At 53.8% G+C, this 18,081-nt stretch overlaps 2 protein-coding genes across 4 annotated transcripts in view; both read left to right on the top strand.

The window, feature by feature from the left end:
* TOP1 (DNA topoisomerase I) overlaps positions 1–1,589 on the top strand; it is a 63,760-nt gene extending 62,171 nt beyond the window's left edge. For all 3 annotated transcript variants that reach the window (XM_080354597.1, XM_080354598.1, XM_080354599.1), the window contains one exon: positions 179–1,589. In XM_080354597.1, coding sequence (XP_080210723.1) covers positions 179–281 — 103 coding nt within the window. In that variant the 3' untranslated portion in view covers positions 282–1,589. The remainder of the gene's footprint in view (positions 1–178) is intronic.
* Positions 1,590–5,890: 4,301 nt separating this feature from the next.
* The window catches only part of PLCG1 (phospholipase C gamma 1), a gene marked incomplete at its 5' end in the record, with an annotated part of 45,059 nt that continues 32,868 nt past the window's right edge, over positions 5,891–18,081 (top strand). The window contains one exon of the mRNA XM_080354767.1: positions 5,891–6,092. Within this exon, the coding sequence (XP_080210893.1) occupies positions 5,891–6,092 (202 nt within the window). The remainder of the gene's footprint in view (positions 6,093–18,081) is intronic.

The raw sequence follows: 18,081 nt of genomic DNA, 5'->3' as shown, positions 1-18,081 counted from the left end.
TATAAAAAGAGGCTCTTGAGGCAAGTGTGACATCAGCCCAGTGCTGGGTGGGAGAACCTGCAGGTCTGGCACGGGGAGGCCTGTTGTTGTGGGCTGGGTGACGTGTTGTGTCGCGGTTCTGTGCAGCCAGGGGCCGAGTGCTTGTGCTGCGATTCTAACAGCGTCTCCTCTTCTGCAGGTGCAAGAAGTGGGGAATTCCTATAGAGAAGATTTATAACAAAACCCAACGAGAGAAATTTGCCTGGGCTATCGACATGGCAGAGGAAGACTATGAGTTTTAACCTGTTTTTAATGAGCTGAATTTTATGGGAAAAACATAAAGAAAAAAAAAAGGGGGAGTAGCCTGGTTTTTAGGGAGATTGATAAACTGTGAGCCTTACTTGTCCTTGGATGCTGGGGAAGGGGGAGGAAAGGGGCAAGTGAGCATCAGATAAAACAGCCAACATCTTGCAGAAAGCATAACCTGGAAATATCCTAAAGGAGCTGAGCCAGTTGTCCTATGGACAACTTATTTAAAAATGTTTCAGAGATCCAAATTCTAGCTGTCTGGTTTGTGTGTTTTTTCTCTTGAGGCAGGGCAAGTGGATGGGGGATTTGTCAACCTTCCGCCAGGCAAATTCACCATCACACTGAGAGCGTGGGAATCTTTAGCTACTGTATACAAAATCCAATTATATTGGTGCGTTTTTACAGTTAGGGTTTTGCAATAACTTCTATATTTTAATAGAAAATGGACTCCTTAACCCCTGCCCTTCCCCTCCCCCTCCCGCCCCATTTCAGAATTTAACAAATAAACAAAATGTAAGAAGCCCAACGCACCTGTTACAGCTGTCACTATAGTCATGGAAACACCCAAGTATTTTTTAATTTGTCACTTGGAACATTGGAACATGAATTACAAAGATCCACCGCGTTTGTTCGGAGCGAAGCGCGATGGGAAATCGGCCTCCTGACTTGAGTGTTCCTTTTTTTAAATGTGAATTTTTCTTTCTTTTAATTATTTTAAAATATTTAAACAGGTTTTTTTGTTTTCCTTCTTGATCTTAAAGATCGCGTAGATTTGGGGGCGAGGAGGCCGTGTGATGGGGAGACGTGTGTGGGGTTTGAGGACAAGCGAAATTGGCAACCAATGACATTCCCATCGCCCTTTGTTCTGAACACGTTCTGTACACTTCAAAAAGACCCACTTTTTAGGTTTGTCGGACTGTTTGACCTTCCCCACCCACCTTTTTTTCTAAGCCCCACTCCCCTCTTTTACTTGAAAGATTTTATTGTGTAAAAAAGAAGTTTCACAGGTCAATAAATTTCGAGGGAAATGAGCATCGGTCCAAAAAAGGAAAATAATCAAGATTTTAGGGCTTTTATTTTTTTCTTTTGTAATTGTGTAAAAAAATTTTAAAAAATTAAAAAGCAGAATTTTAATGTGAAACCTTTTTTTGCTATAATCATTAGTTTTAGAGGCATTGTTAGCGTAGTGTGTGTGCGAAGACCATTTCCTGCAGCCTTTCCTCAACAAGTATCTTCTATTTTTATCATGAATTCCCTTTTAATCAACTGTAGGTTATTTAAAATAAATTCCTACAACTTAACGGAGTGTTGGTGTTCGGTGTGTTCTGTCACCTCGGGCCCTGCGGGGCTGGGGACCTGGTGGACCTGGTGTTTCTGCAGCCTCTGTTGTGAGATGCTTCAGCTTTTCTGGTGTGATGCTCCAGCTTTTCTGGTGGGAACGGGGCTACACAGAGGACATTGAGGCCGTGGTGAGGACCAGATGGGTTGGGATTGACCCAGAAGTTGTGTCTTCATCAGGGGTGAGTTAAGAGCAGGTGGGTTCAATACAATGCCGAGGATCTGAAACAAAGCACGTGGCCTTGGCTGCCTCTTGGAAGGGATAACACTTTTCCACAGCTGCTTGTGTTGCCTTAATGCTTTGGGTGACTGTCACCGCTGCTTGTCTGTGGTGAGTTGTGGTGGCTCTGTGGTCTGTGGTAGGTCCGTATGGTCACGTAGCCAGGCAGCTGGTCCTACAGCATCGCGGTGTGGGGTGTTCTGGAGCTCTGGTAGGTGCACGAAGAGCTGGCCAGGCTGTCCTGCCGTCCTGCTGCTTGCTCGTGAGCTCACATTGATGCTGGGCTCGAGGTGGTCCATCCATTCGCCTGGTTCCCAGATCCCCCATCTGCGCTCCCCTTGTGGCACTGTGCTTCTGGTTTGTGCACCCCCAGGGGAAACTGCCTGCGATAAAATGTGTTTAAGTATCAGCAGCCCGACCCTCCAAGCAATTTGAATGCACAGTTGCTGGGTTCCTGTTCCCAACCCCTGCGTGAAGGTATTTTGTTCCCTTTTCCCAAGAAACTGCTTGTTCCCTGCTGGAGCCCTGTCCGTGTGCAGCTCGCGTGGCAGGCGCCTGAGGGGCGGCTGCAGATGCCGGGGCAAGATTCCCTGGATTGTGAGTTAGTAGGGACATCGGGAAGGTGGCTCTGCGTCTGTATGTGGGGTCCCTTGAAAGCAGAGGCTGTCGCTTTGGCGAAATGAGAGGTGAGCTGAGGGAGTGAGGGGCACAGCCAGGCTCCCTGCTCCCCGCCGCCCGCTCAGATATTTCCAGGCGCTTTGTTGTGGCTGCAAAAACTTGCAGTTTGGCAGGAGTTACCGTTTACTCTCTGGGGCCTTTCCAAGGTGCAGCAGAAAAAATGCCAGCAGAGAGGGAAAGGGGCTCGTTTTGCTCCCGACCTGCCTGTGCCTGGAACAATGCAGCCTATAAAAATATCCTTTCTATTTATACAGCCTTCCCTCCCCACCTTCAGACCTGGCCAGATTAAATCCCCGTACTCTTTGCTGCTTAGCAGGGAAATGTGCTTCTCCACTGTGCCGCCGCCCTGGTACAGCCTTCCTGCCCGCAACAGGGCTTGTGTTCAGCAGTGAGGGAAACTGAGGCAGCAGTGACATGACCAGCAGGGGGGGCAAAATTTAGGTTTAAACTGGATCTTGTGCATCACAGAGAGGGCCCGACGGCCCAGGGGAGGCTGCAAACCCTGCTGGACGCAGCCCTGTCCCCCTTGAAGTCTTCCAGTATTCAGGGTTGGAAATTGAAACCAGGTGAATTTGGGATGTTAAAAACATCGGGAAGCGGGGACAGGGTACCTGGAGCTGCAGCGGGTTTCCCATCAGGTGACGGTTTGTAATCCAGAGGGATCTTGCAGCGCTTGGAAGGGGCACAGGACGCGTGGGGGTTGGCAGCCCTGCCTATGGGCACGGCTTCTCCCCCGCTCCCCAGCACGCAGCGGGCACCGTGCCAGCTCCCGCAGCCGCTCTGCGGCCCTGGGCAGGTCTGCTTTCCATCCCTGGCAAAAAAAAAAAACGCCTTGCCCTGCTCTGTGTCTGCTAACACCACCCCGGGGCAGGAGGCAGCTCAGCACCGCAGTCCCTGCGGGTTTTGCAGATCCTGCTCTCTGCAGGGATGAAGAAAGCACTTCTCCGATGGTGATTTTCTCAGCCCATGGGCTGGGTTCTCATTTACCCACCCCAGGCAGTGCAGAACAGATGGGAATCAATAAATAACCCAGAGCGGTGCATCTCTCCTGGGGATTGCAAGATGCCAAGCACTGCTCGCCTGGATGAGGATCAGGCACCTCCTCTCGGCACACAGTCCCTGGGATGGGAGAGGGACGCATCCACCCCAGGTGCTGCTGTCAGAGGGATGCTGGGCTGTGGGGACCCCCCAGACTCACCCATGGGGTGGTCTTGGGGTTTTGTTTCCCTGGGTTTTGCTCCCCAGCCCTTGAGCAAGGCCAGAGCTTGTCCTGAAGCCGGAGGTCACCTGGCTGTTATCCTGCTGCCTGTTCCTGGGCAGAGGATGCAGCTGCTCCGTGAATCCCGCAAGATACGGGAGGTCGGTGCCCCGTGTTTCAGGACTGTGAAGGGGAAGGTGCTGGGGCCGCTCAGAGGGGGAAAAGACCCTTTTCCCGGAGGTGTTTGCAAGGGGAGACTTGCAGAGCCCATCCCCTCTGCAGCCCTACGATGAACTCGATCTGCGGAATTTCTTCAGAAGTAAAAATCCGACCCACTGTGGACCAAAGCCTGGGCAGGGCAGGCTGGAGTGGGGCAGGATAGAAGGATGACAGGAATACGATGGAAGTTTCTGCTGCCCTGAGGGGCCAGGGACGATTGCCCACAGACTGGCTGGTCACGAAATGGGGCAGCAGACAGACTGAAGTGGCATCTCGTGCTGTCAAATTAAACTGTGAAATCCCTCGGCGTGCAGCATCACGGACACGAAGTTAATGCAAAGCTAAAAAGTGATTAATCAAACTCAGAGAAGAAAAAATATCCATCACAAACCACCACCTCCACGTGCCAGCCACCCAGGGCTCCAGGGCTGGGGACACCGGTGACATCAGCACGGAAGGACAGTAGAGAGTGAGTTACCTCTTTCGCTTCTTTGATGGCCACACTCCCTTTGCAGGTTTTGCCCTCAAAAACAAGGGTGTGCCCATAATGCTCAGCTATTTTAAGACCACTGGGAGCCGGCTACTTCCTGCCGGTCCTGAGGCTGTTACACAAGCAAGGAGCGACTTTCCTGGGGGGAGAGGGACAGAGGGTCCTGTGCTGCTGCCTCAGGGCTCCCGCCAGCAGCTCTGCCTTGGCCGAGCACATCCTCAGTGTCCTCACACCCTGCACAGGGCTCATGTACACCGGGCACTTTTATAAGGGCAGGTTTAGGTTCTCATCCCAGTGAGTTTGTCCTTTTTAATACCCGAGCATTGAGTAGGACCCTGAACAACCATGAACCTCATAGGGCTGGTTGTGTGTGTGCACTTGCGCACGTGTGTGCTAACGTGCATCCCTTTGAAGGCTTGGGAAGCAGTGGGGACAGAGGGAACTACTCACATTTGGGGTGCGCTCGGTGATGGGGGCCTCACGTAGCAAATGACGCTCCTTCCAGACCCACCCATGAGCTGGAGGGTGCGATAAGGGCTGCTGGGCCGCATGCTGCCTTGCCATGGGCCTGCAAACACCCATGTGTATGTATGTGTCTGTATATATTGTGTACATATGCATATATACCTTTATCTATGCATTTATATATAGGGGTACATCCCCTCCAATCTCTCCCTGTAGGAAATCCCTGCTGGGGCCAGAGCAGAGCGGGAGAGCCTCTTGTGAGCCCCAGCTCCCAACACATCTGCGGCCGCGCTGCACACCCTGTCCCGCTTTCCTGTTCAGTGCAGCTCCAGCTGTGATTTATGATCTATGGAGAGGAAGCCGTGGTTGCCACAGCGAGGAACCGTGTGCCAGTGGCTCCCAGACAGAAGGGGGGTGCGTTGCACACCCAGGACCCCTTGCAAGCTGCGTGGTGGCGTGCCAGGGCCCTATTGTATCCTGTGCTTTGGGGTGCAGGGTATCCCTGGTACCTGAGGTGTGCTTTGGGGTGCAGGGTACCTGCAGTGCTTCAGGCGTGCTGGGGGTGCAGGGTACCCCCAGTACCCCAGGTATATGTTGGGGTGCAGGGTATCCCGGGTGTGCTGGAGGGTGCAGATTACCCCTGGTACCCCAGTTGTGCTTTGTGGTGCAGGTTACCCCCGGTGCCCCGGGTGTGCTTTGGAGTGCAGAGTACCCCTGATACCCGAGGTGTGCTTTGGGGTGCAGGGTGCCCCCGGTACCTCGAGTGTGCTTAGGGGTGCAGGGTACCCCGGTAGCCCCGGCGGGCCCCAGCCGCGCAGCGGCAGCACGGCCCGTACCCGCCCCAAGGCGAAGGGCCGCGCTCCGCCCCTTTCCCTTCCTCTCCTCCTCCTTCCTCGCTCCTCCTCCTCCTCCCGCAGCCGGCGGGCGGGCATGGGGCGCGGCGGGCGGCGCTGAGCGCTCCGGGCGCTCCCGCTCCCCTTTGTTCGCGGCGCTGATGGCGGCCGGGCCGGGCAGCGGCCCCGGGGCGCCCAGCGAGGCGGAGGCGGCTCACCTCTGCCGCAGCCTGGAGGTGGGCACCGTCATGACCCTCTTTTATTCGAAAAAGTCGCAGCGACCCGAGCGGAAAACTTTCCAGGTGAAGCTGGAAACGCGGCAGGTCACCTGGAGCCGCGGGTCCGACAAGATCGAGGGAGCCGGTGAGTGCCGGGGAGGGGGGGAACGGACGGGAAAGTGCTCCGGATCCCTCGGGGCGATGGGTGCGGGGCGGCCGGAGCCGTCCCGGGGAGCCGCCGTTCGCCGGCTTGGAAGGCGTTGTGAGGCTCAGTGAGGAGGAGGAAAGGGGGAGAAAACCCCAAACCTCAGCCTCTCTGTGCCCGGCATCTCCCCGCGCAGCAGCTCGGGATGGCGGAGAAGGTGTCCGGTGCCCGCTGTCCCTGCCCGGGCTCCGGCAGCCGCGGGGGATGCGCGGCCGGTACCGCCATGGCCGCCCCCAGTGCCGCCTCCCAACTTTCTGCATCCCTCTTCGGCATCAGGCTTCCCCGGGATAAAATAAATGCCTTTTTTTCCTGAGTGCCACCTTTGCCAACAGCACCTAAAGAGCTATAAGGAGCCTCAAAAGGAGACAGGATTAGTTTGAGCCCCTTTGGGGTTGCATCTCGGAGCAACAGACAAGATGAAATAGAAAGGGCAAAAAGCAGAAAAAAACACCAACCCAAAATATTGTAATGAAATCCTCTCCTTCTCCCGTTTGCATTTCTGCCCCGGGATGGTGGCCCAGGGTCAGGTGGAGCAGGCGCAGCGCAGGGCTGGTCCTGCCAACCCGTGGGGACGGGCAGAGCCGCCTGCGGGACCTCCCGCCCGAGGAGGGCAGGGGAAAACATTCGTAAGAAATGTGGGTGTAAAGCCGCACTGATGGGCGGGAAGGGGAGAGAGCAGGGAGGCCCAGCAATGGGAAACTTTTAACTTCGATGTTGGTTTCCCAGTTTATTGTCATTTATCTTAAATTACCTTTCTTCCCCCCACGCGCACCAGTGTCTCTGTTCAGTGCTGGAGGCGAGGACAAGGGGACGCTCACGAAGGCGATGTGATGTGAGTCCTGGTGCTGACCGTCCCTGTGCTGAGGGATGCAACCAGGGTGCAGCGAGGCCATGGAGGGGTTGTCATGTCTCCTGGCAAGTGCTGCTGGCTGAGGCTGGAAAGGCTGGATGCTGTTAGTATTGCCAGGGGGCCCAGGTGAAGAAAGGAGGTGGAGGATGATGGTCACGCATCTGTGGCAGGACCCAAAAGTGCTGGTGATTCCTATTTAGGGCTTTGGTTTACCTTAAGACCCTTGGAGTCCCCTAGCTTCTGACCAGTGGCATCTCCAGGCACATCTGGAAGGAGCCTTGTGCTCTGTTAGCATCACCAGGGCATGAAGCTCCCCTGTAGCTTTCCCAGAGCGGCCTCTAGGAGCTTTGAGGCAGCGGGAGAGCGAGGAGAGGTGCTCCGTTGGGTTTAGGTTGTTCATAAATGAAGGCAAAGCACCCATTCATTTTGCTGGCAGGGTGCTGGTTTTTGGCAGTGTCTACAGACCACATGGGTCCATGGCCCATGGTGGGCTGAGGTCTCTACTGATGTCTACATGGGGGATTGTTCTTGTGGACAGACCTAAGCATGTGCTGCAGTCCTTGTAAGGCTGGGACCTTAACTTCAGGGAAATTCAGAGGACACTAATTTCTACATCAAAATGGTGGTGATAACAATGATGATAATGCCGTGGCTGTGTGGGCTTCTTGTGCTGGGATCAGTAAAAGCAGAGAGCGTGTCCCAGGGACTGAGATGATCAAGTCAAAAAGAAAAAAATCCACAGGTTTCTAGCAAAAGAAAAGCAAGAGTTGGGGAACATGCGACCGCCAGTTCCCTCGTGTTCATTTAAACGTCACAGTGGAAAATTACTTGGGGTTCCTCTGCTGTGCTGCAGGCGAGTTGGCTGGCTGGTGGCTGTGGGCTCTGGCCCAGCATGTCTCCTGACACCCGTGATGTTCCCGCAGTGCATGCAACCCTCCCGAGAGCTGAGATGTTGGAGAGCGAGGGGACATCAGCCTGAAGAGCTGCCATATCTTCAGCCCCATATCTCTGACAATGGGTGCTTTCCCCATGGCCTCCTCTCTGCACCTGAGCATCTCACCCTGTCTTCAGCCCCCTCCCCTGTGTCACCCAGCACCCTGAGCAGCACCCATCCCCTCGCCCCTTTGCAGGGCTGAGAACTAGAGCTTTGCTTTAACGCTTCCTGGACAGGAGCGTGGGAGCTCCAGGTGGAAATGTCGGCTTGTGTACACAAATAGTGACTGTGTATCTAGGCAGGCGAGGCAAAGCCACACGATCAATGGCCGGCAATGCCAGGTTGTTGGCCAGCTTCCCTTTTTTTAATCTGGCTGTGCTTTCTGGGTGGAAAAAGGATGCCTGGGAAAACCCAGGTGTGTGACAGCTCCATTTCACGTGGCAAATACAGTGATGTATTCCCCTCCTGGCTCATATTCCCCTTGAAGATGAGCCTTTACTGGCCCTAAGCAATGACTGACGCAGTTCTTCCCATGAAGACAAGCTGTGCTGGCGTGGGGAGCAGGAGGCTGGGGCTGGCAGGAAGATTGGGGTTTGCTTTTCATGGCAGTACTGGTTTGGCCCTGACTTGCAATATGAGCGAGGCCATGAACAGAGGAGAGCTATCAGGAGGTGAGATGTTCCTTCACATGGAACAGCATCTCCACCGGGCAATGCCTGGGGGTCTACAGGTCAAAGACTGATGTGTTCATGGGTCAGTAATGAATGTTCTTGCATTTCTTGAGAGATGGAGACCAGCAAGGAGCTTCAGAACTCCCTGGACACAAGTTAGTTGTCTAAGTAGGAATCCTGATGTTTTCATCTGTTTCACAACAGGTGAGTATCCAGAGTATATCAGACATGGAGGTCTTGCAGCCAGGGCATGCCCTTGTAGGTGGCCACGTCTTGGAGAGGTATCTGTCTCCATGATCACCCCAGCATGGAGGATCTGCGCTCCTTTCTCTGCATTTGGTGGGTTTTGCAGAAACGAGATGTGTGTCTGTCCCAGGGAGGGTGGGCTGTGCTGGGACACCTGGCTCGGTTCCTGACCCTGCTGTGCAGAGCACAGCCCCCATGGCTGCTCTTTGGGAAGCCTCCTGCTGCCTGGTAGGGGACAGGGGGTCAGTTGGCTCATCTCCAGGTAGCCTGAGGCATGTGGGCTAAAACTGTGTTGTGCCAGGAGGAGAGGGATTCTGAGCACACTCACAGTCACCGTTCTTTGGTGTGGTGCTGCTCATGGCAGAGCTCTGACATTGCTGTGGGTGGTGTCACGGAGCTGCTGCCTCCCCGGAATCTATGGGCTCTTGTCAGTGCTTCTGGTCTCTTCTGGACTCTGAGTGGTTGCAATAGTCAACCAGTTGTTGCCTTCACCGTCATGAAAAGCTACATTTTGGTGGTACTTGGCTTTCTGGTGCGTGCTGACCTGGAGCTTGCAGGGGAGCAGAGCCTGAGCAGGTTTGGGGTCACCCCCCACTGGAGAGGAGTGTGGCTGGAGGGAGGTCCAGGGAAACCCCCATCTTCCTGCTGATGATGCCTCATTAGCGCTGCTGCTTCTCCCTGGCCGGACGGCTGTGTGGCTGCCGCGCTGCTTGTGCTCAGAGGCGATGGGACATCTTTTATTTCAAATTACCGAAGCGAGTGGGATCGAGGTGGCCTCTGGAAGGAGCTTTGGGCACATACTGACAAACCCTTAGTGCTGAACAGCATCTCTTAACAGCAGTGAGATTGGAGCGAGGGGATGCTGACCAGGCAGTAGCTGGTGTCTGATGGGTTGGCTGGCATCACCACACGTGCTGTCCATGTCTGGGACACCCACCAGCCTTGTTGGCCACCATCAAACTGCCCGGTCTTGCCGGGAGGCGTTTGGGTCGCGGTGTGTTGGTGGCGAGAGGAGCAGGGAGCCCTGGCTGGTGTGACAGCCCTCTTCTTGGTCCCCTTGCTTTGTGACCCTTGTGTAGGGCTTTGTGAGCATCACATAAAGAGGGACCTTGTGTGTTAATTGTCAGTGTATGTATTCCCTTGGTGAGCGGCGCTGGCTCAGCAGCACAGAGCAGGGGCTCCGGCCAGCTGGGCTCCCAGATGAAGAACCTCTTCTGGTGGACAGGACCCATGTCCTGCTCTTGCTTGGGCTCTTCAGCTCGTTCCAGAGCGCGGTGGCTCTCGATGAGCAGAATCAGCTGAGGAATGGGGAGGAGGGGGCAAAGTTGTCTGTGTGGGAATGAAAAGCAGTCGCCTCCTTCTCCTGTACTTTGTCAAAACTGAAACTGCAAAGATCAATCCCGGTTTGTGCAAAAAAAACACCTTTTTTTTTTTTTTTAATTAATATTTGTTTTTACCCAAAAGGGTTTCAACCAGCTCTAATTACCAATGCATTGTTTTCTTGCTAATCAGCTCTGCAGAGGGCCTGGCTGTTACGATGGGAAGAGCTCTAATAATTTTCTACTCTCTTTGGTAATCACCCAAAGCAAAGTAGAGCTAATCCCTCGAGTCAGTTGTCTTTTGTGCATTTTTTTTTAAACTTCCTGTGTTACGTAATTCTTTTTTTAATATAAAAGGGTCTTGCATTCATAACTTTGCATGCTGGGGGATTATAAGCCAGCTTCTAATTGATCTGTTTGCCTTGAAACATGTCATAAAATTCAGAGAGCGAGCTGAAAATTTGGAGCAGATGTTTGTTTTATAGGAGAGAGAGAGAAGGGGGGGGAAAAAACCACCACCTCGAAAAAACCCTGATTGCATTCCTGCTTTCAGTGAAATGAGCTCAGTCCTGTGGAGGTGGAGAAAAGACGTCGCCTGTGTCAAAGAAAAGGCAGGAACTGTCAAATATTAATACAAAATGACTGCAAAGGGTGGCTCATACCTCATCCTTTCCAATACCTGTCTCTTCTGTTAGTCCACGGAGGCACAGCTTTCGGTTTGTTTGTTTGGGGGTTTTGTTTGTTTATTTACTTTATTTTTTGAGGCCATCTGGATAAGTGGAGGGACTTGGAGCTTTTAAGCAGCGAGCAAGCCAGAAAGGGCTTTCAGGGATAAACCAGCTTCAGAGTTGGATCTTCTTGGGATGCAGGACGGTCTCTGCGCTGGCAGGTCCCCCTCATCCCCCCCCATGGCTGTGGGACGCGGCTGCAGGGACGGGGCTCGCTCCTCCCGAAGTGCCTGGAGCAGGGGGTGTAGGGATTTGTGGTGTGGGCGGGTGGGAGCTTGGCTTGTGACCCTCGTGATGGTTAAAGCTTCTGCTCAAACTCTGCTGGGGGAGTTTCTTGAGCAAAAGGGTTTTTTTATGTTGTTACCAGCCCCCTTCCTGCTTATGAGGATATTTGTGTTGAACTGGGGAAAGCGAATGAGCTCTACTCTGCCTTCACCTCCAAACTGAAACAACCCTTTTCCATCACTGTACATCCCTTCGTCATCTGCTTTCTCTTCTCGGTACCATCTTCCAGGAAGAACAGGTTAGAAGACCCCTGTTTGTGCCGTAGTGAGACACGCCACAAATTAAACCTCCTCCATTGGCATCTCAAAAGCTTCTCCACAACCTAGAGAGCGTCTGGAGGTCACCCGGCTGGGCGACCTGTGCTCCGCTGTAGCACCCGCCTTGTCCATCCATCTGGTTCCTTCATTTGCCAGTCAGCCACGTGGAAGATATTGGCTTATGGGTTTTAAGCTCACTAATTAAAACGTGCTGGAGAGGTTCTGCGTCGTGTCAGACTGATTACTTCTCAGCTATGCCAAGGGCCCGAGCGCTCCAGGTTTTTTGGGGCAGAAGCGATGCAGTTTGGCTTTCTCCCTGCCTGCCGGGAAGGCAAGCGGCGTGCTGGCTGGGGACCACGTGTGGTGAGAGGAGCGTCTGAGTGAGCTGCATGGGAACATCTGGCTTTGCAGAGGAGAACCTTGTGTGCTCGATGCCACCACCTCCCATCTGCAGGGGCAGGTTTGTGGCAGGATTTTGTGCCCCACCTCTGAGTCGAGCCAGCAGTTGCCCAACGCAATCTGTGACCTTTTTACTGCTCTTTGTTTCAGCTGCCCTGCCTGCATAGCGGGGGTCAGTCGTTCTTATCGGCGAAGCGTTTGCTCAGCTCCGTTATCTAATCACAGCGGTGTGTGCTGTGAACATCCCGAAGACAAGCCGGCTGTTAGCGATGCCCGTCGCGAGCAGGCGTGTGACCTTCTGCATATCTTGCAGATTGCAGATGGAGGAGAAGAGGCTTGTCTGCAGGCTCAGCGGGAGTCTGGGGGGTGGCCGATGCTAAAGTCCCCGTCCCTGAGCAGTGTCAGTGTCCCCGTCCCCAAGCATTGTGTGTGGTGGAGCAGCCTTGACCACCGAGTTGCCCTAGGGTTGCCTTTGTTTAATTTTTGTGATCCTGGGATCCACTGCTCTTTGGTTGGGAACTTCCCTTGCAGAGAGTGCTGGGATTGTTGTGTCCCTTGGGAAGTGACCCAGGTGACACCGCTGCACTGTGGTGGGCAGTCTGACCGGGATGTAAGAGTTGCCAACACTCGGGATGGAGCAGGAGCTCTGCGAGTACAAGCGCTCAGCTGAGGCTGCTCCACAGTTTTGGCTACATCACACGAGCTTCTGCTGGTGTCCTGCCCAGCTGCAGCAGCTCAGCACATGGATGGGGACTTGTGAAGCTGCTGGAAGTGCAGCATGTCTGATTGTGTGTCCATCTCCTCCATCTCTGCCCAAGCAGGATCCTGCTGGTGTTGGCATTGCAAACAGATTGTGCTGAGCATCTCATCCCAGCCATGAAACTGTGAGACTTGTTCCAGAGCAGCCCACCATCAAGCGTGGTGATGGCCAGTCCTGCATAGCTGTAGAAGTACAGCAGGACCATGTCGTTGCTGGCCTATAGCTCATTAGATGAAGGGGCCAACAGCGATAGTCTCTGCTTAATAGCAGCTCAGCCAGAAGCTGGGCTGGTGGTTTGGGTTTGGAGGTGTGTGACATTGCTTCTCAGAGCCAAGTGTCCTGGTGGGGGCTGCAGTGAATGAACCCCTGGGGCTGTGTCCCCGTTCCTGGGCTCTGTCCCTGTTCCTGGGGCTGTGTCCCTGTTCCTGGGGCTGTGTCCCCGTTCCTGTACTGTGTCAGGCTGGGTAGGACCTGGTGTAAGGCATGTGGTGAAGAAGGGGTGCGGGGAGTCCAGGAAGAGCTTGTAGCATGTGGTGAGGAGACGTGGGGCTTCGATCACAAACTCCCTGTGCAGCTGAGAGCTTGAACCATCGGCTGAACCTCGTTGTACAATACAAGGAAATGTCTGAAGTCAGGCGAGAAGGCTTTTTTCTCTTTTCTAGTGTACTCTGAGGCTTAGTGGCAGTAGAAATCAGAAAACAGTGAGGCTTAAATTTTGAAATCCTTACAATGCTTTTGAAAAGTTAAACCCCACATCCTCCCTTCTTCCCTGTGGCCAAAGTTTGGAGAGCAGATGGTGCAAGATAATGCTGAAATAGAACAACTGGAAGGGTACCTATCTAGAGAAGGATAAAAAAAGAAAGGTTTGTGAGTTCAACAGACACCTGCAGCTGTATGGAGAAAATGATTTGGCGTCTGACAGCCAGGGATGCTCACAGAAACCTGCGACCATCCCAGCAAACACCCACCTGTGGGTCTTGTCAGCTCGCTTGGTCGTGGTGTTTGCTACCGCTAGCTCTCTGCTGCCTGTATCACGTACGAGATCGGTTGAATATCAAGCACATCCTCTGCGCAGTGACTGTATCCTGCCGTGCGTGGGGGTGGGTGGATGATCTCATGGCTTTTCCTCCGCTCTGGCGTCCCTGCTCATCTGTTCCGCCGAGCGGGGTTTCTCTGCCAGAGCTGTTACATCAGGCAGCAGCGGGACGGTGTCTCCAGACCGGGGAGAGCCCTTGGCGGGGGGACACGGTGACCAGGGCCACTCCCAAAGGGACCACAGTGCCAGAGAAAGCTTTCCTTCAAAGTGGTTTTAATCTTTAAGTTTTGAGGATTTTTATGCTGTACAAAGAGCTGGTTTTTTTAATGGAATATACCACTTTTATTTTTTGAGCTTTTGGACATTGATTCGAGTGAGAAACTTCCCCATTTCTGAGGATTTTCTGCCTTTCTGAAGATGCCCCAGCACGCGGAGCTGCAGGCGGGTCTGGCTGGGTCTGCTCATCCCTCCTGTCCCAGCTCCCCTTATCTCTGGACACCTTGCTGCCTCTTGATATATCCCCGCCAGATATCAAACACCATGGTATATCAGATAGTGGGGGGACACGTGATTGTGGAGCACCCAAAAAGCAACAGGCCAAGGGCTGGCATCTCTAGCAGAAGCTGGAAACTCTAAATCTGCAGAAGTCAGCTGAGTTTTACGATGCTGACAGCCCATACTCCGAAAGTCGCTGTGATTTTCAGGTTGCGTTTCAGCTCCATCTCTGCTGCCTGTGTGGTCTGGTGGCAGTTCAGCTTGATTTGGAGCTGGGGGTCCTGAACTGGACTGGCTGGAGAGCTGTGGAAAGCCTTCCTGAGTCTGGAATGAACCTGTCCCTTCCCTTGCTTTCCTATGCAGCTCCTACCTTCTGTTTGTGAACACTTGCAGTTCTGAGGTTTTGGTCAGTCGTCTCTTCTTGTGCTGTTAATATGATGCCCTGATGATGCACACCTGGCCACCCGCAGGTGGGCGAACCTGTGGTGGTGTTGTCCTGGCGAAGGTTGTGGTCCAGCGCATGAGCATCCATGAACAGGGTGCTTCACTGAGCTGACTTTGTCCACAGGACTTGAGGCTGAGATGGCAGATGGGGCAAGACTGTGTCTTATGGGTTGTTTTTTCTTCCCAGCACATTATAAATGTATTTGAGCATCTCTCTGTGCTATGGCCAGACCAGGCAGGGTTGGAAATCATCGTCACAGAGAGGGGATGTCAAGGAGGGCTGTCAGCAGGCTGTGCCCCGCAGGGACGCGGGTAGAGCAGCTGCTCGAGAGTCGTTTTCCTGTTTACTCACTCCCAGAAGTGATGTGGTGATTAAAGGACATCCCTCCTGCATGTGCTGGTGAGTCCCTCATCCCTCCTCCTCCTCCTCCTCCTCTCCAGGGGGTGTCTCTGCACGTGTGGTCCCCAGCTCCTAAGCCAGGTCAGATGAGGGGATGTCCAAGAGGACTTTAACCCCCTTGGCACCCTGCGCTGTAAATCTGCGCCCCATAAATCTGCTTTCCAGCTGGCAGGGCGGTGCGGTGGGGGCTGGCTGGGTTTGTTTGCTGAGCATTCGGGTGCTGCCTGGCATGGTCCCTCTCGGTGTGAGCAAAGGGCCGGGCTCTGGTGCTCCTGGGCTGCCTAAGAGCAGAAGCAGAGTGCCTGCTGCCTCGTCCCTCCAAGTTCAGGTACCTCTGCCAGCACCTGTCACACAAGTGTCACTTATACACCTCTGATTCCTCTGGCCGGGGTCCTGGGGTACTTTTGGATACCCCCCCCTCTCCTTTGACCCTGCAGTCCTTTTCCTGCTAATCCTTGCCACCTCACAGCCTTCCTCAACTTCTCTCTTTGGTGTCTTGTATGTCATTTAATGCCTTGTGTCAGCCTGTTCTCAGAGTCTTGCTCGTGGTTGGAGTATGGTCCCCATGGTCTCCAGCAGCTCAGACTCTGGGACGCATTATGAAAAGGCCTAGAGATGAGGGCATGAAATTTTGGAACGTTGGCACATCAGGTTTGCCGTGAATCATGGAGCAGGATGAGGTCTCCAGTTCTGGGGACCAAATAAATTCCAGATGAGGTCATTAGGAAAAAGAACCAAACCCAAGTGGTAGAGGAGTCTGGTGTGAAGACCATCACCAAGAGCTCCTGCTTCTCCCATGTAAACTGAGGGTGATGTCTTCTGCTAGGGTGGTGTGTGGCTTATCTGCTCAATGCCTGGAGATCTTCTTGCATTGGCTGGTGGGGTGGATGAACAGCATCTGAACGTCACTGGTGTTCACTACTGGCGTGACAAATCTTTTCTGTGCTTCAGTTTTTACTCCTCAGCTTTGCACCCTTTCCTGGGGACAGTGTGTGGTCACTTTTGTCTCCTGTTTGCTTTGTGGTGGGGCATGAAGGAGTCAAGAAGGCACCTATGTGGGGTGCAAAAATCCCCAAAGAGCTCCAAGGTGAGTGTGCTGCTGTTGGACACCCAGGTCTCCAGATCCACCTCTGCCAGGGCTTCCTCACTAGCCCTGCCAAGCTCCTGGCTGTCGTGCTGTGAGCTGTGCCATTGACTGCCTGGGAACTGCTGGATTGCCATGTCTACCTTTTTGCTGTTTGTTTTTTGGCCATCTGCTCCATCCATCCATCCATCCATCCATCCATCCATCCATCCATCTCTGCCCTCTGCGGTACCTCTCGGTTCCGTGTATCACTGCACGTCCACCCGTGAGGGAGGGTGAGCAGGACAGATGGGCTGGAGGAGCTGTGCTCGCAGATCTTCATCTTCCCCCATGCTCCCACCGTTTTATCGTGCTGATGTAAGGTCATTGCGTTTCTCACCCAGGCAGTCCTGAGGGCGATGGAGCCCTTGATGCCACGCAGGAAAAAGGTCACCTTGGGGATGGCTTGCAGAGCCATCCCTAGACAGACCGTCTGTCCAGAAGCACCGGTGCTGAGCTTCCCCTTTCCGTTTGAGTCAGTGGAAGCTTGTGCTTCTCCAGCAGAGCAGGCTGATGACTGGAGGATGGCTGTGCAGGCTGCCACCGGCCTCATTTCATCTAGGGAAGGGACACAGACTTCTTCAGAGAAGCGTCCGTGCAAACAAAAACTGGGGCTTGCTCTCTCTGGACTAGCTCTGCTTGTGTTTGGGGTGGAAATTTGCTCTCATGTCCTGCATAGTGAAGGTGCAACAAGTCCCAGCCTCTCATGTGTCCCAGCTTTGCCCATGGGAGTGGGTTCAGCCCTGGATGGCCAGCACAATCCTGATGCAAAACCCCATAGCTTCACACAGACAAAACTTCCATGGAGGACAAGAGGGAGCCCTGCATCATCCCAGGAGAGGGATTGCTGGGCTTCTAACCCCATGATTGCCATCTAGCTGCCCGTCCCGGTGAGCTCCCCAGCGCTGCCCTCGCAGGGCTGTGCTGCTGGGACAGGGCTGCTGGTGTCCAGCAAGGGGGAAGGTTGTGCTTCCCAGACGCAGCACTGAGCTGGGTGAATTCTGCACCCAGAACTGTGACTCCGCTTTCATACTTTGCAAGACTATTTGTGTTGCTTGGGGTTCACCCCTCCTCATAGTGGCTGTCCTAAAATTATGTGCCTATGCCCTGCTGTGAACAGGTAAAGTAACCTATAAGAGAGACCCCAAACTGTGAACTGTTGGATGGTATCTGGAGAGAAATACCAAATGGGGTCACCCTGTTCTTTATTCTTTCCACAGTGTTCCCTGCTGGCCACACTAGGGATGAGGTATGGGCCAGATGTTCTCTCTCCAGTAGTTGTGGAAGAGATGTGTCTCCTAAGAAGTTTCTTCCCTACCTGCCTTGTACACTTGTGTAGGGTTGGACTGAAGCATCCATCCCTCCTTGGACTGCGGAGGGGGAGCCCCAGTGACCAGCTCACATGCGATATTGTTTCCAGTGACATGGGAGAAAGCCTGCGGGAGACTGGGAGAGCCAGTGGGACTGTAGCATCCTGTATGAGTTCATCGGCTCGGCTCAGAGAGCCTGGCTGTGGACCTGGGGCAACGCTTGCTTTTTGCATCCAGCAAGCCCTGCCATGTGCTCAGCAAACAGCCCTGCTCAAGGTACTGCTGGCAGCGAAACAGCCCAAGGAGAGAACAGAGAGACCATCCCTCTGCAGTCCCTTTTCGGGGATGTCGAGGTGTTCCCTGGAATGAGCCTGCTAATTAACTGCTGGCCATTAGCCAGCACTAGGGCAGGATGCATTGGGGGATGTCTCCGGTCCCCATTTCTCCCAAGCGTCTCCTTGGCCAGGCTGCTTCTGGGATGTGGAAGGATTTTGGGACCTGGTCCTTCCTCAGGGGCTTGAGCTGTTACTGCAACAAGTGACTGTGTCTTGGGACCAGTGTCCCACCTCTGGTCCTTCACTTTATTTGCTGTTGTAGTTTGCTGTCTGGCTTTGGGAGAAAGGTAGCGGTGTGACGTTTGTCACAGATGCTCTGGGCTGTGTGCTCCCCTGG

Source organism: Nesoenas mayeri, assembly GCF_963082525.1.
Source record: "Nesoenas mayeri genome assembly, chromosome: 16".
NCBI lineage: Eukaryota > Metazoa > Chordata > Aves > Columbiformes > Columbidae > Nesoenas > Nesoenas mayeri.
Note: the sequence above shows the minus strand (reverse complement) of the source record. Positions and strands in the feature narration are given on the sequence as shown.